The following is a 27,574-nucleotide window of genomic DNA, read 5'->3' as shown; positions in this document are numbered from 1 at the left end:
ATTGTCGTTAGTGTTATGAAGACAAAAGCAAGAAAATTCATGTTTTTTCATAATTTAGTCTAATATAAATAAATTTATAGAAAGTTGAAATCCATCTCATGTTTAACCAAAAACCAAACTTATATCTCGACGTTTTTGCAGTCTTTCTCTCGAAGCCAATGACTAAACATAAAAGGGAAAATCACTATTTACCCTTCTCTTTTTTAGTGAAGGTATTGACATAGATGAGGTTTGTCAATATACCATCGCGCTTAGATAGGCTAGGTAAATGTACCTCCCCCGCCTCTCTATCTGACACAGTAAGATTTCGTTACGTATCACTGCAGCGAACAGGTAACAATCCAGGGTAGTAACAAATAACAATATTGGAGAACTCTGTTCTGAAATTATTGCCCAAGATGATTTGTACATGCTCAAACGAGGAGACAAAGATACTCGCCAAACAATCTACATAATTACCAGCTTCTTAACTAATTACATCACCAAAAAGAAAGGAAAAAAAAAGTTTCCACTTCTGTTGCAGAAGGAAATCTTTCTGGGGTTTATATACAAGCTTTTAATTTCCACTTCGTGTATGCACAATAGTGAAGAGATGAGAAGAAATCACCTCACAGTTCCTTTTTCGATTAAAGTTTCTCGAGCTGGGGCGGGTGTGTTGCACGTCGGAACCAGGTGTTAAACGCCTTGAACAGGTGAGGGCAATCGTCGACGTTTCTGGTGAAGCTAAGACACTGCTGCAACAACTCCTGTGCATCTGACAAGGGAAGTGTGGAAATGATTCTCAGGAATGTTTCCTCCAGCTCTATACATAGGTTCTTGTTGCTGGAGAGTAAAGGTGAATGGTCTTTGCTGACAAGCAGAACCGGAAGCCAATGCTTTACGAACTTCTTCCTAACCTGAGAAGTTGGAACCGGAGAACCAGGAACCACAAGAATCCTTAGTTAGAATGGGATTTCAACCCGAATCAGTTTTCGAATCAAGCAAAAACGTCCCAGTGGTTACTTGGGTCGATAGAACTCTACTGCTGTAATCAACCGTTTTACAATGGATCGTCTTCGAAGACGAGGCAAAGCAACCCATCAAGGAACAAAAGTTAAGAAATCTTCATACTGACAAGGAACAGTTGGGGGTCAAAGACAGGTTGCCTATCTTCTAATTAAACCAAAGAGAGAACATAATGAATCAACTAATATTTACAAAAATCCAAAAGACTAGAAGAAAGGATACTGTGACTAATTGTATCGCCTGATTTTGTTCTTTCCTTCATCTTCATGATAATTTGGTTTCTTATAATAAATATAGAAAAGGGATCTGTTACTTCTCAAATCTGCCTCTACACTAACTCATTACTCTCGACCTTTCAATTGTAAACACGAGAAATAAATCTCTAGCAACGCAGCTCAAGCCCGCCACTAGCCGATATTGTTCCCTTTGGTTTCCCTTCCAAGCTTCCTATCAAGGTTTTTAAAACGCGTTTACTAGGAAGAGATTTCCACACCCTTATAAAGAATGTTTTGTTCCCCTTTTCAACCAATGTTGGATCTCACAATCCACCCCGCTTCAAGGTCCAACATCCTCACTAGCACTCGTTCCTCTCTCCAATCGATGTGCAATCTCACAATCCACCCACCTTCGGGGCCCAATGTCCTTGCTGGTACACTGCTCGATGTCCACCCCCTTCGAGCTCATTGTCCTTGCTTACACACTGCCCGGTGTCTAACTCTAATAGCATTTGTAACAACCCAAGCCCACCACTAGCAAATATTGTCCTTTTTGGGTTTTCCCTACGAGAGGTTTCCACACCCTTGTAAAAAATGTTTCGTTTCCCTCTCCAACAAATGTGGGATCTCACACAAAAAGTTGGTAAAAGAAAAAATGGTGGGTCCAATTAGTTGAATAATTTAACTGGCGTGATTCAGAACACAAATCTGAATATTGATTCAATCAATTTCCAAAAGACAGCCTAGGTACCAGGCAACCAGCATCTAAATGCCAGAAACCAGCCAAAGACAGAACTAATCCCAACTTAAAATGTCCAATTGGGTCAATGAATTTATAAAAGTATCCATGGTGTAAACTAAAGACTTATGTACAAGAACTTTAGAAGACTCAAAGACAAAATAAGAACTATAGAAAAGAGCTAAAAGATATGCTTATGTGCTTTTAGCTCTTTTCTATAAGAGCATATCTTGTGATTAGTACCTGTTTGGTGGCCAAAATGCTACCAGCAGCAACCGCATTGGCAAGCTTGGAGGTACATCGCAAAAGAACTGAAGGAAACCCCGGCACAATGCCCCTCCACCCATCGTCTCGAAATGCTCGATGTAAATCTGCAGTGAAAGAAGCCTGTTCACTCCATGCATCCACAGCAACATCAGCCACCCTCAATTCTATCATCCTCTCAACCACCCACGACAAATGCTTAGCATTTGTCATTGCAGTGTGCAAATTGAGCCTTTGAATGGCCTCCGTCTCGTTATGATCTCCTCTAAAATTTGGGCTTGAATATTCCTCCAAAGACTCTTTCACGACCTTCAAGCTCATCTCGAATGCCCTCTTCAGCACTCTCTTCGCGGACTCCCTTGATGAAAAATCCTTCAAAAGCTTCGCCACGAATGCCTTCACGAAAGCCATATTGGGATAATTATGAATAGCAGCCAAAATCAGTCCCTGCAACATTTCGTCGCAAGAATCATTTCGGCCCGGCGAAACCCTAGCAAGAAGCTCCCTCGATTCTTCCTCCTGCAGAAATGGAATCAATCCCATCACTCTCCTTTCCTCCTCATCGGTCCACGGCACGGCCTCCAGAAATCGAACACAGGACTTCACACAATCCTCAAAAAGAAATTTAAGCGCAACAGGGAGGAGATCCAACGCAGCCTTCGTGCTATCAATGGATTCCGACATATCATCAACATAAAGAAGCTCAAGAACAGCCAAATGACTATCCATTGAGCCCTGCGCCGCTGGAACACTGAAACTCAACCTCAAAGGATCTGAATCATTGTCCTTCTTAGGCTGCCATCGGTCCGACAATAGAGCAGAAAAGTACTTCGATCGGCGAATAACACACGAATGAAGATAAATCTGAACATCGGAGGACGCCGGAGACTCAGAACCAGACGAATCAAAAGGAGCAACCTCCAAATATAGACGGAGGACAATATCAGCAGTAGAGGCGTCGTTGAAGGCGGCGATGGAGGAGAATGATGAAGTACGAGGGAGAGTATGGGGCTTTTTCGAGACTTCGGTTGAGGACTTATCTGATAAAGGAAAACAGTCGGCGGCGGCGGCGGCGGCGGCAAAAACAGAGGAGTGACGGCTGGTGGAGGCAGAGTGTTGAACGTACTGCCTCTTCCTCGAAGATCCGACGGTCATTTCCAAGCAAATCGCCGGCGGAATATACAGTTTGCTTGCGGAATCAACGCTGCAAAATCAACTGCAAAGAAAGGAAGATGAAGAATGCATCACCTGAGAAAGAATCGGAGATCGTTCTAGATTTGGTCCTTCCATTGAACCTTGAAAGGAAAAAATGGGAAATTGGAAACTCACCGCAGTCTTTGATCCCTTTTGGGGGATTTATATCCAAATCTGTTTTCAATTTTCTTTTTTGTTCTTTTTTTTTATTATTTAATTCTTTTTTATCGGGTCTCAAGAGCTCCTATAATAACACTGTCGTGCTCACTCGAACCCTTGACCTGGGTCGATGCAGCGTGTCTAAAGAGCTCATATAATTATACTGTTGTGTCTATTTGAACCTCCGGCTACTGGTATTTCTATCTGAACCTCCGACCCCTATCGATGCAGCGTGTCTAAAGTGCTCGTATAACTATAATGTTGTGTCTATTTGAACCTCCGACCTCGATTGATGCATTGTGTTTAATGAGCTCATATGATTATAATGTTGTGTTTGTTTGAACCTTCGACCTCTATCAATCTAGCGTGTCTAATAAGCTCATAAAGTGTTGTGTTCATTTGAACCTTCGCCCAATGCAGTGTGTCTAATGAGCCCATAAAGTGTTCTGTTTATTTCAACCTCTAACCTCTAACCTCTGTTGATGCAACGTGTCTAATGAGCTCATAAAGTTATGTCGTGTTTATTTGAATCGACCACCTCTATAGCACGTCTAATGAGCTCGTAATATCCTAATATTGTGTTTATTTGGAACTCCGACCTCCTGTGCAACGTGTTTAATAATTCCATAAAGTTATAATACAGTATTTATTTGAACCTCCGACCTCCCGTGCAACGTGTTTAATAAACCCATAAAGTTATAATACTGTATTTATTTGAACCTTTAACCTATGTAGCATGTCTAGTGAGCTCGTAATCTCCTAATATCGTGTTTATTTGAACCTTAGACCTCCCGTGCAACGTGTTCAATAAACCCATAAAGTTATAATACTGTATTTATTTGAACATTCGACCTATGTAGCATGTCTAATGAGCTCGTAATATCCTAATATTATGTTTATTTGAACATCTGTCCTCCCCCGAATATTCTGGCCGCAATAAAAATTTGAAGTTTATAAATCATAATAAAACAGTTCAACAAATATTAAAAAAAATTAAAAAATTAAAAGTTTAATTATTTAATTTAATTTCAGGCTGTAATAAAAAAAAATAATTAAATATTTTCACTTTTATTATTATTATTATAAAATATCTAGATGCAGTGATCCAGATAAGCATCAGACCAACAAATCATTATTTATTTATGTGTCTTATTTATTTATTTATTTATTTTCCTTTTTTTAATGATATGATACAGAACAGAATCACAGATGCTCCCTAAATGGTAACCTTATCCAATCCAATCTTATCAACAATAACATATAATATAAAAAAAATAACAACTGATTTGACCTTAAATTGAATAATTTTTAATTTCTAAAATTACCTTTAAATTATTTTTCCAAAAAAATAAAATTTTAGTGTAATTAATTTTTTTACTAACCTTTTTTTTTTTACTATTAAACAACTTCCACATACCCCGCTTATTCGACTCGAGCGAACGTCTTTCTTGTTATGTTTTGTCTCCATTTCTCTAAAAAGTCGCTCGATAAAAGATTATTCCAAATCGAGCTTGGTTAACTCGGTGAATGATCGTTTTTCAGTGTAAGTAGTAATTATTAATTTTTACCATTTTTTTTCACCATGCTTGCATAATTTGATCGATATAGTGTCGGTTTATTCATGTATTCTTCTATCTAGGTGTTAGATTTACTCGTAGGTCGATTTTAAGTACTCAAGGTTTGACTTTTACGGGTATTGGTAAAGTTAAACAAATGGTAAAAATTGATATTTTTATCGTAATTTAAATCCAAGTTACCACATCTAATATTGATTTAATTAATTTTTTTTAATGTGTAAAAATGATGTGAGTTAATGGGCCGAACCCACTGGCTGAGTTGGGCTGAATGGAAACATGGAGTCTAATGGGCCAAGCCCATCTTCAAATGTCCAAGTTGATGGTGAGCTCACAAGGTTCCCATTGAGTATTTAATTAATAATTTTGTTTTAAAAAATTCATGTAATTTATGATATTATGGAAAATTAAAATTCTACACAACCATTTTATCCAATAATTAAAAACAAATATTTTTTATATAAAAAAAATATATTATTTGGTAGAATGAACAAAATAAGCACTTTTCTCGTTTCATTTAATTTATAATTAATAAATATTGTTTAATGAAATTTTTTATATTGAATATGCCTCAAAATGTTAAAGATTTGTTTTTTTTTATTGATTTAAATATTTTAATCTAAAAATAAATAATTTTGATGTATATATATATATATATATATATATTAAAAAGTTTTTTTAATTATTTTTAAAATTTTAAAAACATGCTCAAATAATTAGTTTAAATTTAAATATTTGATATTTAGAATAAATATTTAATTAGTTAAGTAGGTTAAAGTGATACTCCCATTCATATTTATATTAATATATTAATACATATATTTTAAGCCACGTCATCCATATATTAAATAAATAATTGATGATGAAATAATGTAAAAAAAAACTTAATTAATTTATTATTATTATTATTATTATTATTTTTTTTTTTTTTTTTTTTTTTTGAGAATTTGAGAAGGGAATTTGGAAAATGATATATATATATATATATATATATATAAAGAGAGGAAAAGGAAAGAAGAAAAAATAAAAGGAAATAAAGGAAAATAGAAAAAAAAAAGTAAAAGAAAAAGAAAAAGGAAAAAAAAAAGAAGAATTAAAAGGGGAATTAGAAAAAAGAGAGAGAAGAAATAAGGGAAAAGGGGAAGGGATAAAAGCACGGAAATACCTTAGTCGGTACGGTCTAATTTCATCAATTTTGTCTTATAGTTTAAGCATAGTATAAATTTTTATTGAATTTAAAGCATTCGAGACGCTATAGGTAGTAACTGGATTGTAAATAGACTTTTGTTTGAGAGACTCTATCAGCTGCACGTTTCTATTTGGTTACTCGGTTTTTATCGACTTGTTGATTGTTAGTATAATTTAGCATGTTTATACTTCGTTATGCATGCTACAGTACCCTAATCGTACCTCCTAAATAAGTTAATACGAGGAGTCTATTAGGGGCTAGCTAACCAATCTCTAATAGCGAACTTGTCTTTAGGGATAAGGAACCACATAACATCGTGTAATAAACAAAGGCACGAGGTCCTCTCCTTTTGATTATGTTATCATATACATTGTGAGGACTATTAAAGGGTTGTCGGTTAACCGTAGTGAATTATCTAGATAGACGAGGTCCACATTGGTATTAACAAGTTGGTTGTGTTAGGGTTATGCCCTAGATGAATATGTCATGGTGTGCCATTAGGTTTGATTCAACCTGGTTCGATTTCAATTTTCGGTTTACTTGGGCACTCCTACGATTCGTATCCCTAATCGTACATATTGTTGAACTAAAAAAAAACATCAAACAACACGAGTTTTATATATCATTGTACATCTCAAAACCCGAGAAAATAAATGAGGTAACAAAAAGAAAATTTACCGCAGTAAATTTTGAAGTAAAGAAATTAAATCATATAAAGTTGATCGACTAAATTGTTACGAATCTAAAAAGTATATCAATAAAATTATTATTTTCACAAAAAGTTCATATTTTAACTTTTTTTTTTTTTTTTTTTTTTTTATATTAAAAGAAAATATGGGTTTGGTTGACATGATGTGGTTTTGTGGGAAGCCGTAGCCTAGTGCTTTGGGCCCGACCAACCACACCCAAAACATAATTACCGGTTTTTTTTTTTATAATTCTTTTTCTTTTTATCGATTTTCGGTAATTCTTTCCGTAATTTTTAACCAATTCCAACGGCATTTTCAAAATCACGTTTAGAATTTGAATTTTAGATTTTCGAACATTTAAAATAATTTAATTTTTAAAAATAATATATATATATATATTTATTTATTTATTTTTTATTTTTTTTTTTAATTTTTTTTTAGGCCCTAAATTTGAATTCACCCAATCTAGTCCTAATATTTTGATATTAAAAAAAAAATAATTACACATTTTTATCGAAAGTTTAGGATTATATTAAAAGTAAAATTCAAATTTATATTAGATTAATTAAAAAAATGTTAATATATATATATAGTTCAATTTAAAAAGTATAAAATAAAAATATTATTATTATTAGTATTATTATGCTTTGAAAAAGGGTGTAAATGTAATGCTGGTTAACGGAATCCGTTATCGTTAAGGTCAGGATCGAGGGCAGTTAAAAAAAGTCGAAAATGAGGTTAGTGTAAACTGACAGCGTGAGGTAAAAAATCGACATTAGGGAGAATCAGATGGAGACGACGTGTCGACAAATAACTAGTAGACCAAATAAACCACAAATCTTATTTTTATAACTAGGTCTTACCAAATATGGCTCATTAATTGAACATTAACCAATAATTTATTTATTTAACATCAAATTATTATTATTATTGTTAAATAATACAGTAGGTGAGTTTCATAAAGGAATTAGGTAAAAGAGAAAATCGGGTGTGTTGGAAAAAAAATATCTCGTTTTATTGCATTAATTTCAAAACTACTAGGCTAGATGTCACAATCCAAGGCAGATTGTGTTCTCGAGAAAGTCATTGAGGATGCTGACTTTGAGCTTTCGTTCTCCTTAAAGCTTGATATAAGCGTATTAAGATCACGACACTGCATGGTTAACGATACACATATTTTGTATAAAAAAAAAATGAAGAAAATACTATTCGTTCTTGGACTATTTTTTAGTCATTTTTCACACGGGTAGATGATTTTTTTTTTTTTTTTTTTTTTTAAATGAGTGCCACTAGAACGTTCAGAAAAACTTATTTCTTATTTTGAGCGGTTACTATGTTCACTACATACTGTACTAAGATTATTGCACGTCTTTCTTAAAAAAAAAACATACTCTCACGCGATCCACTTTTTCTTTTTTACCGTACTTAAAAGTCAAAACGATGTTTGACTTCTACCGTACTTAAATATAACACGTCATATTAAAATCACGTTTGGCTTGAAATATAAATTAATCTAAAAAAATATGAGCAAAATAATATATATATATAAATAAATGTGATTTAAATTTAGTAACATTAATGCTACCAAATAAGTTAGTAGTATTTAATGGCCTCCATTAAAAACATTTAGTTATATATAAATTTTAACAAATTCTCAAATTAACTCAAAATTAAATGTGCCCTATCCCCCACAAATTATTCTCCATCTTGGCTAACAAAGTCAACGAATCTATAATAATAGTCAACCTTTATTTATAACATAAAGTTTATTAATAATGACTATAAAATTATTTATATAACTTTAATAAAATTATATATAATTTTAATATTACGGATTAAATTCCCTCTGTTTCAACGTTTTTTCTGTTAAACAGGTGATGATGATTATTCTCTGTCTCGATTAATTAATTTTTTATTTTTTTATTAAGATATTTTTTTTTCCATTTTTAAGCCGTTAGAAATATAAAAATAATGAAGCAAATTAGATTATGCTTTATTTTTGAAAATCCAACCATAGGTAACATCATTAGCATCTTTACTTTATACCATAGGGAATATATTTTTATGATGGGCATTTTGGGAACAATTATTATTATTATTATTATTATTATTATTACATTTTTATAAAAGTTTAAGATAGGCAAAAATTCTACATACATTTGTTTTTTATTTTTTTATTCAATAAAAATAAAATAATTATTTTTAAGTATAGTTTTAAAAAAAAAAATCTTAGAGTAAATAATTGTTTTAATGAAACTTATTAAAATAATAAAAAATGTCTCATAAATCTATAAATTTTTAAGTTTGTGTTTAATGAAATCCTATAATTTGACGTGTTTCGAAAACTTTGAGGGGAAGCTCGAAAGGGAAAGCCTAAAGAGGACAACATCTGCTAGCGGTGGGTTTAGACTGTTGCAAATGGTATTAGGGTCGGACACTGGGAGATGTGCCAGCGAGGAGGTTGAGCACTGAAGGGAGTAGACATGAGGCGATGTGTTAGTAAGGATGCTGGGTCCCGAAGAGGAATGAGTGCGAGCGAGGAAATTGGGCTTCCAAGAGGATGGATTGTGAGATCCCACGTCGGTTGAGAAGGAGAACGAAATACCATTTATAAGGGTGTGACAACCTCCATACGTGTTTTAAAACCTAAAAATAAAAGCGCAAAAAAGACAATATCTACCATGGGTGGTCAATTCATGTCCCACAGCCCTCTTCATGGCCGTTGCGACCGCCGCTATTCAGTGGCAATTCCGTAATAATTCACTTTCTCGTACCCCAAAACTCAACAACGTTCCTTCTCTTTTCGCCTTCTCCTCTGTCACTTTTTTTTTGTTCTTTTTTTCTTTTTGATCTTCATATCCGTTGAATCCGCATTTCTCAATCTTTCAACTCCCTTCTTCTTCTCCTCCAAATTCATTTTTCCTGCAAATTTTCATATTTTTCTCAACAACCCACGTTCCATCTTCTGTTCTGCTGCTTGTTCTCATTTCTCCTCGTTTCGCCGGGAACAATGGCGGTTTCCGGTAGCAATTCGACCCAGATTCATCCCTCCGACGAATCTTCCTCCAGTTCTTCCGAGAGTTCACTATCCAACTTGAAAGTCTACGCCGCGATCGGTATAATTACTGCATGTGTGATTGCAGCGTCTGCTCTGATCTTCCTCTGTATCCGTAAAAATAGGGACTCGAGGAAGCACAAAATGCGGGTGAAGCATAGTTCCGGATTAATTCCGTTGTTCTCCAAGGAGATCGCTGAGATCAATGAGTCCGATCGGAGTGTGGATTGCGAGAAAGGGGAAGTCGTTAGGGTTGAGAATAAGAAGGAAACTGAGTTCGAGACTGGAGTAGGTAAGAAGAGTCAAGAGAGCGACGTGTCCGGCGGCGGTCGAAGCGATGTGCCGGTGGAGGATCAGAACTTAGGGTGGGGACGGTGGTACAGCTTGAAGGAACTCGAAATGGCAACCAATGGGTTTCTGGAAGAGAATGTGATCGGAGAAGGAGGCTATGGCATCGTGTACAGAGGCGTTTCGCCGGACGGCTCCGTCGTCGCCGTGAAGAATCTTCTTAACAACAAGTAAGTGAATCAACGACATTCGCTGTAAGCCATTTCAGAGAAACTCTGCATTGTGTTTGGCAATTATTTGCTCAATACTTTACTCGAAAATGAAGAATTGCACGTCATTTTTGTAATTCTCAATTGTTTATTGTCATCTTGGTGGGTGGATAGTGGATTACAAAGATTCAACCATTTCATATTTGTTTATTGTATCTTGTTTTCTGGGAAAACTGCGTTGAGTATCACTCTGTTTTGTTTATTATATTCCCTGTTCTGCTGCTGTGTTCATGCTCTAGTCTTCATTTTTCTTCCATTTTTTAATTTCCCCATGAAATTCTTGCTTTGACTGAAGAAACTTGGATCCGAACTTATTGGTACTGTGTCGGTAGTGGGCTTCCTTTGTCACTTTGTTCTTTACTCCAATGGTGAATTCTCATGAATTCTCATGAATTATCAGCAAATTTTTCTATTTCAAATCACAGAACTTCACCATATCGCTTGTGATTGTTACTTTTACCTTTCTTTTTCTTCCTGGTTATGAGTAGATTCTCTCTCAGAAACTAATATGGCCTACTGGATGGTGCTTGCTATATTTTAAGTTAATGTCTTAGGGCCGCTTTGGTGGGCAATCTAGAAACAAAATTTTGCATTAAGCGATTCAATGGAAACAAAGTTGCATTTCGTGTTTTACATATGTGTTCGGTAATAGATTCACGAATTGAATCCCAATTAAACCAGAAAACTAGTCGTAGTAGATACCTGTAACACCTAAATCTACGTCTAGCAGATATTGTTCGCTTTAGCCCGTTACGTATCGCTGTCAGCCTCATGATTTTAAAACATGTCTACTAGGGAGAGGTTTCCACACCTTTATAAGGAATGTCTTGTTCCTCTCTCCAACCAATGTGGATCTCACATTACCACTAAACGTTAGGCTGAATATAAACTATCCTTTATGGTTATGTATATGTTTAAAATTTTGTGCAATTATTAAGAATGAATTGAGTTTATAGCATGAAATCATGCTATATTTATATATTATTTGTTTTCAATACAATGTTTTTCATAATTTGCACTATCTGGATAACGGAATCGAGAACAGTTCTAAAAACATCCCCAGACAACGAATCGAATAGCAGAAAATGAATGCAAATTGGCTACCAAACGTACCCTTAACTGTTTTCATAATTTTCTTACAGGGGTCAGGCAGAGAAAGAGTTCCAGGTTGAAGTAGAGGCCATTGGAAAAGTAAGGCACAAGAACTTGGTGGGTCTGATGGGTTATTGTGCCGAAGGAACACAGAGGTACATTGTTTTTTGAATTCCTTCAAAAGTTAACACGTGAGTCCAATAAAATAAATTTAACATCTGGGATTTTGTGGCCATTTTAGGATGCTTGTGTATGAATTTGTTGATAATGGCAACTTGGAGCAATGGTTACATGGTGATGTGGGGCCTGTTAGCCCTCTAACATGGGATATTAGGATGAAAATTGCCCTTGGAACAGCAAAAGGGTAAACTGTTTTACATTGACATAGAACATCTGGTCGTATTGGAAGTTGATTGTAATTATGTTTTGGTTGCGTTATTGTTGCTGATTGACTCATTTCAATAACAGTTTGGCCTATTTGCATGAGGGTTTAGAACCGAAAGTTGTGCACCGTGATATAAAATCTAGCAACATTCTCTTAGATAGAAAATGGAATGCGAAAGTGTCTGATTTTGGACTTGCGAAGCTCTTACAACCCGAAGCAAGCTACGTAACTACTCGTGTAATGGGGACCTTTGGGTATGTTTCTACGTTACTACATTCTATCCAGTTTTGCAACTTCAGTCATTCTGGTTTGCTGAGGTACTTTGTTGTGCTGTAGATATGTTTCCCCTGAGTATGCAAGTACAGGCATGCTTAATGAGGGGAGTGATGTATATAGTTTCGGAGTTCTACTTATGGAGATAATTACTGGCCGAAGCCCAATCGACTATTCCAGGCCTCCAGGAGAGGTAAGACCGTTACGCTCTACGCACCATGTTAAGCCAAGTTTCTCACATGTTCCATACATATTTAAGTTTTCCAATTTAATTTACGATGATTCCCGTGTGCTAGAGGGAAGACCGGAAAGTTTTTGTTAAGCAGAAAGAAAGTAGGTTTTTGTCTTGCTTAAGCATTTGGTGAATGTATCTGCAGATGAACTTGGTGGACTGGTTTAAAGGAATGGTGGCGAATCGACGTGGCGAAGAGGTTGTCGATCCGTTGATTGAGATTCCACCCCCTCCAAGAACTCTAAAGCGAATGTTGCTTGTTTGTCTACGCTGCATCGACTTGGATGCCAATAAAAGGCCAAAGATGGGGCAAATCGTTCATATGATAGAGGCAGACGACTTTCCTTATCGTTCGGTAAGCACTGTCGTCCACCTATACTCTTTATAAATTATTTGACTTAAGATGTGCTGATCGTCATCCTAGTTCATCTACATCAGCTGTTCTATCTACCCCCTGATTTCCAAAGTTTCAATAAACCCAAAGAAGATTATGCTTTAAATATCTGAATAAGTTATCGGCTCGTGTAAAATCTAATCGATTCAATGACGAGTTATTTAGCTAGACCTTTCTGAATACAATCCAGAAAGTTATCTTAAGGGAGAATATGATCGTTTCAAATGTAAATTTATGTAGGTTAGTTGTGTACTAGTGGAATATGAATGATACTCTATCATACTATTGCAAGCCTGATGTTCTCAGACATCAATCACTATTCCAGAACAAAGTGATTGTATGAGTTTAAAACATGTGTTCAAATTGGAGAGTGAACCTATCTTTTTTTCTCCAGGAGCTTCGATCCGTGCGAGAGAAAGATAACCAGCCTTCTAGCTTAGACGTGCCGAGTAAACTCCCAATGAAGCATGCTGGTATATAGAGGACATGGAAGCAAGAAAGAGATGAACCTTATTGCTGCAAGAAAGAAGCCAGTTCTTCCAAGAGGTCAGATTATTTTGTACTATAATTTCTTCCCAATCAGTTTTCGAAAATCTAATACGAGGCAGCGCCGTGTATATCAATTATTTGCCTAATGTTTGTGCTGTTGTATTGGTGTTTATGGTTCTTTACAAACTTAAGAAGTGAGTGTTTCTTTTGTATATAGGATGTCCTATTTTTTATATATGAAATTTGTAGGCTTCTTGCAATAATTCTCTATGCGTTTCTGTTTGTGAAATTTTGAAGTTTATTCAAGAACTCTTAGGTTCATTCCAATTCAATGTGAACTTGTTCAACATTTAGTGAAGTCATTGCTTTGTTTCATCAACTTCAACTTTGATAGGTGAACTTGTTCAGCATTTAGTGATGCTAGATTGCGAGTATATGATTTTGAATCGCTGCCTATTAGTTTAGTTAGCGTGACATGTCATCGTGAACCATAATAGTTCTCTGAGTCTCTGCTGACACTAGAGTGCGAATATATGATTTTCAATCATTGCCTATTAGTTTAGTTAGCTTGGCATGTCATTGTGAACCGTAATAGTTCTCGGAGTCTATACTGACACTAGAGTGCAAATATATGATTTTCAATCGTCGTGTATTAGTTTAGTTAGCGTGCATGTCATCGGGAACCATAATAGTTCTCTGAGTCTATAATGACACTAGAGTGTGAATATATAATTTTGAATCGTTGCCTATTAGTTTAGTTAGCGTGACATGTCATCGTGAACCATATAATGACACTAGAGTACGAATATAAGATTTTGAATCGTTGCCTATTAGTTTAGTTAACTTGGCATATCATCGTGAACCATAATAATTCTCTGAGTCTATACTGACACTAGAGTGCGAATGTATGATTTTGAATCGTCGCCTATTAGTTTAATTAGCGTGGCATGTCATCATCAACCATAATAGTTCTCTGAATCTATACCGACACTGGACTGCGAATATATGATTTTGAATGGTTGCTTATTAGTTTAGTTTACGTGCGAATGTATGATTTTGAATCATCGCCTATTAGTTTAGTTAGCGTGGCATGTCGTCGTCAACTATAATAGTTCTCTAAGTCTATACTGACACTGAACTGCGAATATATGATTTTGAATAGTTGCTTATTAGTTTAGTTTACGTGACATGTCGTCGTCTAGGTGATAGCTTCCACCAACAAAATCCACTTCTCAACAAACACAATGGGGCCATCATCTGCTACATTTCTACCCAACTCGTAAGGATTTTTAGGAGTTAGTTTGATGTTGTTTTCCCTCTCAAGTTGGAGATTTCATCATTGTTTAGCGGTCCTTGTTTGTTGTTTTCCCTCTTTCTTTCTCTCTTTGGCTACTTCACCAAAGAACCAAGCTTCCCTCTATTTGTCATTTGCTTCATCTCACTTTTCTTCTGTTGGTTCATAAATATCCATCACCCAAATCCACCCTAATTTGCATAGACATATGCACATGCAATTTGTTTTATCCTAAACTCGACCTTATGTAGATTTCGATGATGTGAGGCCCCACTTCGGTTGGAGAAGAGAACGAAGCATTCCTTATAAGGGTGTGGAAACCTCCCCCTAGTAGACACGTTTTAAAATCATGACGCTGATGACAATATGTAATGGGTCAAAGTGAATCATATATGCTAGCGGTGAGTTTGGCTGTTACAAATGGTATCAAAGTCAAACACCGGGCGATGTGCCAGCGAAGATGCTGGGCCCTAAGGAGGGTGGATTGTGAGGTCCCACATCGGTTGGAGAGGAGAACGAAACATTCTTTCTAAGGGTGTGGAAACCTCTTCCTAGTAGATACGTTTTAAAACAGTGAGGCTAACAGCGATATGTAATATGTTAAAGCCGATAATATCTGCTAGCAGCGAGTTTGAGCCATTACAAATGAATATTTTGATCTTTATCGAAGGCTACTGTCTATTATGTGTTATGAAAAATCGCTATTAAGTTATTTTGACGTGAGTTTAATGAATTATATAGCAGAGTATGGTATGAAATTGATGAGACTTCAAACAAAATTGACTTTTGAGTTAGACTTTTGCTTAAATTTGTTCGAGCTTTGTTCAAACAAGCCTTTCATTCCCTTAGTTCGTGGCGAAATGAGAGCTTAGTTATCGTTTAAATTGAACAGAAACAACGAATATGTGATAATTTGATTCAACCGTGAATTCAATGATTTAGATATTTTCTTTTGGAAAAGTGTTATTAAGCAAAACATTTATTTTTGTTGGCACGTCTTAAAGAAAACTAATGAAGTATTTCATTAAATTTTTAAGTGAAACATTCAGATCGAGTTGGTTACCCGAGCAACCCAAATAGAGTTTACAACCCAATCTTGAGTTGGGTTGGGTTGTCGGGTTATTTCTTTTTCAAAATTTTAAGAATATTATACTTATTCATATGTTATATTAATAACTAAAATCTCATCAAATTTAAATATATTTGTAAATGTCAAATATTTTTAATTTCTTTAGGGACCTTAAAAAAAATAAATAAAAAGGAAGAGAAGTTCTTTGAATCACGAATGCGACACGTGGCAAGCAATTATTAGAAATTGAGAATAATCGTGCTGAAAAAATTGAGAAATTGCCACGTGTAATTCTTCAAACTCCCGGAATTGCCCTCCTGAAACCAAAACGAACGACCCCGCGCAAAGTTGTAGTAACTCTTCATCATTGACACCGCCAAAAAAGAAAATCAACGAAACAACAACAAAAAGCCGAAGCTAAAGCCTGGATTTCGATTCCGAATCATTGAAATGAAATAGTCATCTTCTTCATCTTCATTGCATTTCTCCGTGGATCTGATCTTAGATTGAGTTTTGCGGTTGCGGTTGCGGTTGCGGATATGGAGGAGAAATTGATTCAACGCCTTGAATCCGCCGTGTGCCGGCTTGAGGCACTGTCGACCGGATTCTCCACTGGAAGTCGTTCGTTGGGAAGTGGCGACGATGCGGCGTCGGAGCCTTCGATTTTGGCTTTTGAGGATCTGATGAGGAATTGCGTTCGGAAGGTGTCCGATGCTGCTGAGAAGATAGGAGGTCAGGTCCTTGAGGTCACGAGGATTGTGGAAGAAGCTTTTTCCGTTGAGAAGGAGCTTCTTGTCACGATCAAACAAACGCAGGTAATCGGCTTTTTTTTATGTTTTTTTTTTCCTGTTTGAACGACGATTTGATGAATTCGTTGATCGATGAGGTCGTTTATCCTGTATATTCGTTTCCGTGGATGTTTAATCAATGATTGGATGCTAAACGAATGAAACAAAAATTTGAGAATCTTCAAAATGTAATGTTAATTAACAAATTTTGGAGTATTGCTCTCGTGTTAGTTGTTTGGGGAAGATAGCGTCGCTATCTCAAGTTTGCAATGTCTCTCGCTCAGAACGAATTGCTTTATTAGGTCGAATTTTTTCCTATGATTTGCAGAAACCTGATCTTGCGGGATTGGCTGGATTTTTCAAGCCACTGAACGAAGTTATTCTGAAGGCAAACGCATTGACAGCAGGGAGAAGAACTGAGTTTTTCAACCATTTGAAGACTGTTGCCGATGCTCTCTCGGCTTTAGCCTGGATTGCGTATACAGGAAAAGAGTCTGGTGGGACGATGTTTTTAGTTATTCCTTCTACATTAGAAATGAAAATGTGTAGTTTCACTCGAACCTTCTAATTCCCCGATGATACTTTTCGTAGGTATGAGCATGCCTGTAGCACATGTTGAGGAAACTTGGCAAACGGCTGAGTTCTACAGCAACAAGGTACACTCAACATGGCACATTAGTTGATATATTCATGATATAACAAGGAACACTAACCAACCTATGTAAATGTGTAAGAAAATTTTCCTGTGTAGCAATACAAACATGATCAAAATGGCATTCGTAGGTGCTAGACTGAACCTTGTTTATGAATTTGTTATAATTTACAGACTCGTTTTATCATGTTTTCTCCATGGTTTGTCTGCCTTGTACTCTTAGCCAATTCATGATTCAACATAAAGAAAAAGATGGGTGAACAGGGCAAATTTAAGAAGTGGATGTATCATTTGAAATTGATAGTCTTGATGCTTGTAGCTCTCTGTGATTTTATTATCTGTGCTAAGTAGCTGGACAAAGTATTTCCAAGGCTGTATTCATTCTTTGTTTTCCTAAATCCTAATCTAGATTCTCGTGGAGTTTAAGAACAAAGATCAAAACCATGTCGAGTGGGCCAGAGCTGTGAAGGAACTGTTCTTGCCAGGTTTGAGGGATTATGTTAAAAGATTTTATCCTTTGGGACCAGTTTGGAATCCTGCTGGCAAAATGGCGAAAGCTCCTACCCCAAGTGCTCCTGCTCCTCCACCTCCCTCAGCTCCCCTCTTTAGCACTGAAACTTCTCAAGCGTCAACACGTCCAAAAGAAGGAATGGCTGCTGTGTTTCAAGAAATTAGCTCAGGAAAGTCTGTCACTGAAGGTACAATTGATTATGTTTACAGAATTATATTCTTTAGCAAAAGGGTCAATTGATGTGTATACCAATTATAGATATGCTGCCCTACTTCTTACATATTTTTGTTGCATTACAGGTTTGAGAAAAGTTACTGATGATATGAAGACGAAAAACCGTGGAGATAGAACTGGTATTGTCAATACCAGTGAAATTGGTCGAAGAAATTTGCCTTCTTCGTCGAAGAAGTCAGTTGTCGCTCCCAACCCCAAGTTCGAGCTTCAAATGGGTCGGAAGTATGTCTGCTAATATTATCATCCCTACTGAAGAAAATGCCATCCCTCTGATTCGTTCACCTCATATCTTGCATCCTTGCAGGTGGGCCATTGAGAACCAAATCGGAAACAAAAATTTGGTTATATCAGAATGTGATGCAAAACAGTCGGTATACATGTATGGATGTAAAGATTCTGTGGTTCAGGTTCAAGGTGATTTCGCTACTTTACTCTCTTCTCTCCCACCACTCATTTGACATCACTAGCATGATATTGGGCAGCCACTTCAAAATTACTCTTGTTCCATGAGCAACTTACATCATCCTTAAAAACTATGTGCAGGAAAGGTCAATAACATAACAGTTGACAAGTGCACTAAGTCAGGAGTTGTGTTCACTGTAAGTGTGAAATAAGCAATCCGCACACTATTTCAGTTCATTGAAGTCAAGCTCATAGGAACTAATTTAGGCTCGTTTGTTTATGGCAAAAAATAACAGGATGTCGTGGCTGCATGTGAGATTGTAAACTGCAACGGCATTGAGATTCAATGCCAGGTATCTTTTTTCCAACGATATGCTCCCATTTTGCATGGCCATATGATGATTTATTATACAAGGCATAAAGCATATAATAAAGGGAAACAAAATTATGATATCCGTAGTCAAATTATTTTAATATGTTTGTAATAAAGTAGTTTCTGGTTATTTTAGGGATCGGCTCCAACTATTTCGGTGGATAATACGGGTGGCTGTCAATTATATTTAAGTAACGATTCTCTGAAGTCTTCCATAACGACTGCCAAATCAAGTGAAATCAATGTTTTGGTGCGAGGAAATGATCCAGATGGTGATTGGGTACATCTCTATCTTGTACATACGTTGTTGTGTATATCTGTTTTTAATCAGATCTTCCCTATTTCTTAACCATACTTCCGGAAAGTGTTCTTTGTATAAACTTTGAGGACTTTTGTTCATGTCCCCCCCGTTAGGAATTACGGACTCCCACAATGTATCATCCACTTTGAGCAAAAACGCTTTAGGCTTCTCCAAAAGTCATCGTTCCAATGGAGATGTATTCCTTACTTATATAATCCCATGATTATTCTCTAAATTAGCAAATCTGGGACTCCCTCCCAACAATCTTCAACAATCCTTCCCTCGAACAAAGTACACTATAAGCCTCCCCTTAATCGAGGCTTGACTCCTTCTCTGGAGTCCTCGAACAAAGTACACCCTTTGTTCGGCACTTAACAAAGTATACTGTAAGTCTTCCCTTAATCGAGGCTTGACTCCTTCTTTGGAGTTCTCGAACAAAGTACACCCTTTGTTCGACACTTGATCACTTTTGACTACACCTTAAGGCTCACAACTTCTTTGTTCGACATTTGAGGATTCTGTTGACATGGCTAGGTTGAGGGCATGACTCTGATACCATGCTAAGAATCATGGACCCCCACAAAAATATAATATTGTCCACTTTGAGCATAAGCTCTCATGACTTTGCTTTTGACTTCCCAAAAAGGCCTTGTACCAATCTTTACTTATAAACCCATGATCATTCCCTAGCTAACGTGGGACTCTCTCCAAAAAAAAAAGTTTTTTTTAATAGATTAAAATGTGTGGAAGTCTTTTTTTTTTTTTTTTTTTTTTCTTTTCGATTTTTTGTTTGAGTTAAAGAATGAGGGGATTTGAACCTAAGACATTTGAGGATATATGACTTAATTAATTGAACATGTGCTTAAGTTGGCATAGTAAAACATTCATTCATATTCCTTTAGATGACTTCCATTGTTTGTATTCTCACAGGTGGAGCATGTTTTACCCCAGCAGTTCCTTCATGTACTTAAGGATGGTCGTATTGAAACAACACCAGTTTCTCACTCTGGTGCCTAATTCAGTTTAATTTTCTGGTGATCAACACATCTCTGAGCCTTTTAACTCTGCTTCATAAATCATTATAATTATTTACAGTTGGTGCCTTTCTCTTAGGAAATAATTGTTTGTATATGAATTTCGATGGCTACCAATAACTTGTTTTGAGTTTTTATTTTATTTTATTTACTATTTATTTGTTATGAATGGCTGAGTTAATTTATACCTGCCTAAACTAATCTCTATTAGTATCTAATCATTCATCATTTTGGTTTTGGAGCGTGTAGAAAATACGTATACAAGATTTTAGTGCCTCAGGAAGGTTGGTGACATTGGTGTTCTTTTGTTGTGCTTTTTATGTCGTGAATGAAATATTTTAATGTTTAGATTTTAGCACTTGAGTTACATGGTTAATTTAGAGTTGATTTTATACATTTCAAATTGATTGCTTGTATTCACACATTCTTGGTTTATGGCTGAAAATTTGTGTCTTCCCGTTTGTATTGCAGTTTGTTAATCAATTAAGTTATATTCAAATTGATGTATGGTTAAAACTGACCTAATGTAGTATTAAAGTTACATTATAATGCGGATTTTGTTTTGTTCGTGCGGTTAGTTAATTACATTATAATGCGGATTTTGTTTTGTTCGTGCGGTTAGTTAATATGAGCTTTTATCTTGATTTTAGGGATGATGTATTTGAACCATTATCTTAGTTTGAAGAATCATATTATGACGGGAAAGTTTGAATGTAGGCAATAAGAATGCAGAACTTGAGAGCATCCCAACCGAAAATGATTATTCATATGGTATATGAGGCTAGAGGTTTGGTATGACTCAATTATTTCATTTGTATTATTAGATTTTGTTTTGTTTTGCTTTGATATAACTCGATTATTTGATTTGTATTCTTAAACTTCGTTTGTTTTGTGAAAAGTTTCATTGTTTTGTTACGTGGAAAGCTTCATTTTTGAAACGACCATTTTCAAACCCATCAAGAAAATGATCTATATTAAGTTTGTTGTCATTTTTATCAATTAATTGAAATTTGTGTAGAATTGGTTTATAATTTTTATTATATGAATATTGGATTTAAATCAATTACTCCCTAGTTATGGGTGGTATTAAACCAATATTTATGATTTGGGGTATTTTATCCCTCTAATTTCCAGCTAAAATATTGCATTTTGACATTGATATATTCTTTTTTTGGTTTAATTTACTATTCACTAATAGTAAAATAGTCAAGTTTAAATATTGTTAACTAGGCCTCATTTGGATATTGTTTATTTATTTTGTTACTTTTTGAAACTATACTTTTCTAGCAACAACTTTAACTTTCAAACATTTTATTGGGAAATTTTAAAACCAAAAATAAAATTTTAGAATCTATCGACTTCACTTTAAAAATAAATTTATTTTTATTTTGAAGTTCATGTACTAAGTCACCGAAAATGAAAGTACATCTTAATTGATCTAAATAATATCTATAAATTTTTCTATATTTTTTTTAAGTTACAAAAACTAAGACCATAAATTATGATCATATTTTTAATTCACAATCATATTTTTAATCAACGTAAAATATAATTTATCATTATAATCCCAGTCTATCTAATCTTTTATCCAACTGTCACGGTCTTACATTCTTTTATTGTGCGGCGTCGTGATCTTGACACGCTCACGACTAGCCTTAAGGGGAATCAAGCCCTATATAAATTTTTCGTCCCGGCTTTGTGGCTTCGTCGAACCTTAGGCGAGGTTTGTCTTCGCCCTAACATCGCCTGTGCGGAATCCAAGCTTATTCGACCACACACGCCGCCTGTGCGTGCATGTTCAATCGTTTGCGACACATCTGACTTGGCTCTACACTAGATCAAGTCATTCAGCTCGACCTTGGCTCTGCTTGGGCCAAGGTCTCTCAATGCAACGTCGCATCTCGTCTCGTCATCTCAATTCCCATCGACAGGGTCCATATGTCTTGACGCCATTCCGTAAGACGCCATCCCGAGTCTCGGGATATTCCCGTCGTCGGCCATCATAACTCGTTCGATCATGCTATTGAGAATGGGCCCGCGTGTCGTTCATCTAATCAAGACTTCTCGAACATCCATCCATCCAGGTTCTATTGGAATAAATAAATAAAAAAATAACATCCATCCATCCCGGTTCTATCGGAATAAATAAATAAAAAAATATATACATATGTCTTATCTATTGAATTACTAGTAGTCAGTAGTTGATTTTAAGAAATGTTGAATTATGCAAAATACTTTTCAACTTTCTAACAAATTTTAATTATGTTCCTAAATTGTTAAAATAGCCCCTTTTATTATTATTTTTTTAATAAGATGGAAATGAATGAGACAACATAAAAAAAAAAGCATCATTTATAATACTATTCTAAAAATTAATCAGGTAAATTATTTAACAATAATATTATAAGATAAATAATAATAATAATAACAATAACAACAATATTAATTTTTATATAACTATAAAACAATATTACACATAACTTCTTAATGTTGGTCATTAAGTATTAATATATTATATATATATATATATATATATATATATTTGAATTAATTTAAAAGTTTAAACTTTAGGTTAAAAAAGGGAAAAATAAAAGTATATTGTTGTATAACTTTATCTAAATCACATTTTGCGGCTAATTAATTGAACACAATTATAGTAATTAAAGTGGATTTAATTATTAGATTAGAGCCTGAATGGACCCCACATGACACGGTGTTTTACACGTATGGTTAGTGCAACACGTGGGACAGCGTGGGCCCCGCCGGCTTCAGTAGAAAAATAATTCTCCATTTTTTCGTCCCTTTTTCCTCTTCCTCTCGATCGCCCCTAAAGTTTTCATTTGCTCTTCTTCTTCTTCTTCAGAGACGATCTTCAATCCTTCGCCTACTCCTGGACCTGTAAACCCTAGTTGTACCCTAGATTTTCGCTTCGATTTCCCCTCATTGTCCTGTTCAGTGCTCAGGACTTCTCTGAAGCTCGATTCGGGCGTGTGGATGGCGTTTCTTAGTTGAAAATTTTTGTTTTGAAGAAGCAAAATGTCTGTTTCCGAGCTTAAGGAGCGGCATGTGGCGGCTATTGAGACGGTCAACTCTCTCAAAGAGCGATTGAAGCAGAAGAGGCATTCGTTGCTCGACACTGATGGTGAGCTACTTCATCATTCTGGAGGTTTTTTCGTTCGGCGTTGTTTCTTTTTTCTTCTGATTCATGATTATATTGTTGTTACTTGGTTTCGATCTCATCCGTTTTGGTGGTTGCTTCTGCAGTAGCTGGGTATGTGAGGTCTCTGGGGAAGAATCCCGTCTGTTTTGGAGCTACGGATCTCGTGTGCTGCAGGACTTTACAGGGTCACACTGGAAAGGTACGTTTTGTTGGTTATCTACGAGGACGACCGTGTTTCATCTCCTCTTCAAGGTTGCCTGTTTTAGAAATCCTCTTACCACGTTGTGAACAAGATCTGAAATCGTTGCTTTACTGTAGACGTATCTTGGAAGGTTGAGATTGAATTACACTACAACACCAGTTGACTTTAAAACAATTTTGGATTATCTAGTTAAGAGGAATGGATTTGGTAGCGATTGCTTTATTAGTTCATTTATTACGTGTATGCTTTGCAAGAGATTTAATGATTTGACGTACAATCATACTTGTTGGTGGGAAAGATCTAAGGCAGTAGGGGAGGATAGGCCTATGAAATGATATAAAGAAACTTTCTTCAAGAGATAGCTTACTCTGATTTATGCTACATTATATATGTACTCTCAAGTCTGATCTGTTGGATGATGAAAGTCTCACATCGGCTAATTTAGGGAATGTTCATAGGTTTATAATCAAGGAATACTCTCTTCATTGGTATGAGGCCTTTTGGGGAAGCCCAAAGCAAAGCCACGAGAGCTTATGCTCAAAGTGGACAATATCATACCATTGTGGAGAGCGTGTTCATCTAACATGATCAAATTATTTATCCCATTTTACTGGCACTCGACTCATTGTCTGGAATACAGACCCTAGATATTGAAAATGGTTCCTATTCTTGCGATGGAGTGTTTCTTATGCAATGATCCTACTCTCAATCATGTCTCTTTTTCTTTACAATTTAACCTTCATTTTCAATTGGGGTTGGAAAATAATTGTTGAAACTCCTGCAGGTGTATTCGTTGGATTGGACTTCAGAGAGGAATCGAATCGTTAGTGCATCTCAAGATGGGCGTTTAATAGTGTGGAATGCGCTAACGAGCCAGAAGACTCATGCCATAAAACTACCTTGCCCTTGGGTCATGACCTGTGCTTTCTCTCCTTCTGGTCAATCTGTAGCGGGTGGTGGTCTTGACAGTGTTTGTTCTATCTTCAACCTCAACTCTCCAACTGACAGAGATGGGAATCTGCAAGTGTCTAGAACGCTTAGCGGGCATAAAGGATACATTTCGTCATGTCAGTATGTTCCAGATGAGGATACTCACCTCATTACTGGTTCTGGGGATCAGACGTGTGTCTTATGGGATATTACTACTGGGCTTCGAACCTCTGTTTTTGGAGGTGAATTTCAGTCAGGGCATGCAGCAGATGTATTGAGGTATAACTGATTTTGAAACTTAATTTTGAGGGGTTTTATTCACATAACATCCTTAAGGAGTTGGTTTAGAGATGAATCTAGTTAATTGGAGTTCCATTGTCTGGGCTCATTCTTTTTTGATTGGATTGTCTTGGCTCATTATGATATAAAGTTCCGATATGAATATACAATTTTTTTCATTAATTTGTTTACTTGCTTATATTACATTTTCCCTTCTGTAAGCCCTTCTGATTTACGGTGTAAAGATCGATGTTTGTAATTGTCCAATGCTAATTCAGGGATATTTTATTTATTCATGTTGGTTTTGTAGATGTTTGACTAATTTGTTTTTCTGCATGTTGTAGTGTATCTATTAGTGGATCCAATTCCAGAACATTTATTTCTGGTTCTTGTGATGCAACTGCTCGCCTGTGGGACACTCGGGTAGCTAGTCGAGCAGTGCAGACATTTCATGGGCATGAAGGGGATGTTAATGCAGTGAAGTTCTTTTCAGATGGTAACCGATTTGGGACAGGTTCTGATGATGGAACTTGCAGATTATTTGATATCAGAACTGGGCATGAACTCCAAGTTTACCATCAGCTGCACAGTGATAATACCAACTCACACGTAACCTCCATTGCATTCTCTATATCTGGAAGACTGTTGTTTGCTGGATACAAAAATGGTGATTGCTATGTGTGGGACACCTTACTTGCAAAGGTATTTCATCTTGTTCAAATTAAGTTGATTAAGACAAAGCTGTTGTCCAATAATTTTCTATAGCATACTTCGAGTAGGAAAAAAAATCCTATGTATATTACTTGATCCTTTAACAGGATATCTAATTGGGTGAAATGACACCTATTAATTTCTGTGACTGCAGATGGTTCTGAACTTGGGAACACTTCAGAACTCACACGAAGGGCGAATTAGTTGCTTGGGCTTGTCTGCTGATGGAAGTGCTTTATGTACAGGAAGTTGGGATTCAAACCTGAAGGTTAGTGTATTTGTTAACCTGGCATTCCTACTTCATTTTGACTTGCTCCTGCTTCCTACTTTCTCTTGATTGGTAGGACCCTTGATATTGCTTAAGCATCGAAAAGTGATGAATAAGTTTTGATAGGGTGGTAGGGATACATGATCATCTTCTTTTTGTAGTTAAATAATATGATGTCATTCATGGAATCATGGCCAAGAGATTGTTTGAAAATATGTTCTAAGATAATATTCCATTTTTCTTTTCTTTGACTTTTTTTTGTTTTGAAAATTGATTGGGACATTTATCATCTTGTTAATTTAAACCTTAAACTTAAATTAAACCTTACTTTCCCTTAAGTGGTGCAACTAACACCTCAAATTAAATTAAAAAATTACTCAAATCAACCAATAAATCTAATAACAAGATTCAGCAAACAAAACCCAAAGACGGAGCCATAGAAATGCCTAAACTAAACCACAAAAATTCTTGAACCTAGCAACAAATTCAAGTACAACAAAACCCAAAGATGAAGCCATAGAAATGCCTAAACTAAACCACAAGAACACTCGAGCCTAGCAACAAATTCAAGTACATCAAAAAGTTATCAAACTTAACAATAAAATGTCCAAATCAAGTTAAACAGTATATTATCAATATTTCTTACTTAACTTAAGGCTAGGATTTGATGAAATTTGATGAAATTTAAGGATAAATTTGACTAGCTAAACTCAAGGATATGGGTAAAAAATGAATTATTCTCCAATTGTCTTAAGATAAGAACCACGATCAAATGATCCGTAAAGACTCATGTTGTATATATCCAGACCTTTATTAAAGAACTTGTGATTTTGAATTGACGAACAATTTGGTTGCTTTATGAAAAACAGCTATTATCATTTTATGGAAGAAAAAATAAACAAATCAAAGACTGATCTAAACATGTTTTCATTCACTGAACTTTTGTTCTAAAAAGCATATAAATATTCTGAAAACTGCTCCTAAACAAGCTTTGAAGCTCCTAATTTTCGACTTTCCACCGAGAATGAGAAAAACTGTCTTTGGGGATGAAAACTTATTTCTTTGTTCTTGCATCAATTCCTTTTCGAAGCTTTAAACTACATTTTAGTGTCTAAATATTGTGGCATTGGAATTATATTTCTATGGTGGTTGTAAGCAATTTGACTCTTGCTAATGATTGATGAATGATAATAGTTACGCATATCAATAATCATAATCTAGTTTGGTTAATATCTAGCTATAAACTTTTTTTCCTTTTTTGTATGTAGATATGGGCTTTCGGAGGTCACCGGAAGGTAACTTAAGCACGGGGAGAGTTTAAAGGGGGTGCATTTTCTGTAATGGCTTCAGTTTGACTGCAAGGCCTGTGTTTAGTGTCTGCATGCAAATGCATTGTTCTTGCTTGTTGAAATCCTTCAAATTCTTGGTAAGTATTCCAGTCTTTGCCTTGTAAGTTGTAGTAACCCCCTCTAGAAAGATGTCCTATCTCAACATTCTGAATGATTACTGGAAAATGGTGAAAAAAAAAAGAAAGGCTTTCATGAGCTAGAGAGTTCGTTTATGTTACATGCTGTCTTGTTTTACTATGATAATAATATAATTGAATTTTTATCAAAAATAAGGTTGTGGTTATTAAATGTAACGTTGTGTCTTGTCTATGATTTTGTTGCTTTGTGTAACTTGAAAATGAGCTTCAGTAGTTTATTGTTTTAGTTAATTTATGAATGCCTAATTACATTTCAACTTTTTTCTGTTATACCTTCTCATTTGATAAATTTACATGGGAGTAGCGGAGACCTTCGAGTCTCTAATGTACCCGCATCTTTAATTGGTTTTTTTTTTCTTTCTAAGACTCGTCAAA

General features: G+C 35.6%; 4 protein-coding genes across 5 annotated transcripts; 3 read left to right on the top strand and 1 right to left on the bottom strand.

The window, feature by feature from the left end:
• Window positions 1-365: 365 nt before the first annotated feature.
• On the bottom strand, window positions 366-3,568 carry LOC111811170 (BTB/POZ domain-containing protein At3g05675). The gene is made up of 2 exons (XM_023697920.2): window positions 2,203-3,568; window positions 366-896 (listed from the first exon to the last, which is right to left on the bottom strand). Exons 1-2 carry the CDS (start codon window positions 3,376-3,378, stop codon window positions 627-629), a joined length of 1,446 nt encoding a protein of 481 aa, XP_023553688.2. The 5' UTR covers window positions 3,379-3,568; the 3' UTR covers window positions 366-626.
• A 6,274-nt stretch (window positions 3,569-9,842) lies between these two features.
• On the top strand, window positions 9,843-13,884 carry LOC111776518 (putative receptor-like serine/threonine-protein kinase At4g34500). The gene is given in 8 exon segments (XM_023655985.2): window positions 9,843-10,601; window positions 11,783-11,887; window positions 11,974-12,096; window positions 12,201-12,371; window positions 12,454-12,583; window positions 12,768-12,977; window positions 13,411-13,491; window positions 13,494-13,884. Coding segments are annotated over 8 exon segments (1,413 nt in total). The 5' UTR covers window positions 9,843-10,038; the 3' UTR covers window positions 13,524-13,884.
• A 2,336-nt stretch (window positions 13,885-16,220) lies between these two features.
• LOC111776293 (cyclase-associated protein 1) lies at window positions 16,221-21,078 on the top strand. 2 transcript variants are annotated; one of them, XM_023655714.2, is made up of 11 exons: window positions 16,221-16,683; window positions 16,985-17,153; window positions 17,248-17,312; window positions 17,718-18,006; window positions 18,119-18,275; window positions 18,358-18,467; window positions 18,597-18,652; window positions 18,752-18,808; window positions 18,965-19,108; window positions 20,060-20,163; window positions 20,881-21,078. In XM_023655714.2, exons 1-10 carry the CDS (start codon window positions 16,408-16,410, stop codon window positions 20,144-20,146), a joined length of 1,410 nt encoding a protein of 469 aa, XP_023511482.2. In that variant the 5' UTR covers window positions 16,221-16,407; the 3' UTR covers window positions 20,147-20,163; window positions 20,881-21,078. The 2 variants fall into 2 exon arrangements, with proteins under 2 accessions (XP_023511482.2, XP_023511481.2); XM_023655713.2 differs by having other exon boundaries at window positions 20,814-21,078.
• A 1,892-nt stretch (window positions 21,079-22,970) lies between these two features.
• On the top strand, window positions 22,971-27,355 carry LOC111776263 (guanine nucleotide-binding protein subunit beta-2). Its single transcript, XM_023655670.2, has 6 exons — window positions 22,971-23,305; window positions 23,428-23,522; window positions 24,310-24,734; window positions 25,079-25,436; window positions 25,600-25,713; window positions 26,982-27,355. The coding sequence occupies exons 1-6, from the start codon at window positions 23,200-23,202 to the stop codon at window positions 27,015-27,017; spliced, it is 1,134 nt and encodes a 377-aa protein (XP_023511438.1). The 5' UTR covers window positions 22,971-23,199; the 3' UTR covers window positions 27,018-27,355.
• The last annotated feature ends 219 nt before the right edge of the window (window positions 27,356-27,574 follow it).

Source organism: Cucurbita pepo, chromosome 15, assembly GCF_057944985.1.
Source record: "Cucurbita pepo subsp. pepo isolate OVF chromosome 15, ASM5794498v1, whole genome shotgun sequence".
Taxonomy (NCBI): domain Eukaryota; kingdom Viridiplantae; phylum Streptophyta; class Magnoliopsida; order Cucurbitales; family Cucurbitaceae; genus Cucurbita; species Cucurbita pepo.
The sequence above is the reverse complement of the archived record's forward strand: the minus strand, read 5'-3'. Positions and strand labels throughout refer to the sequence as shown.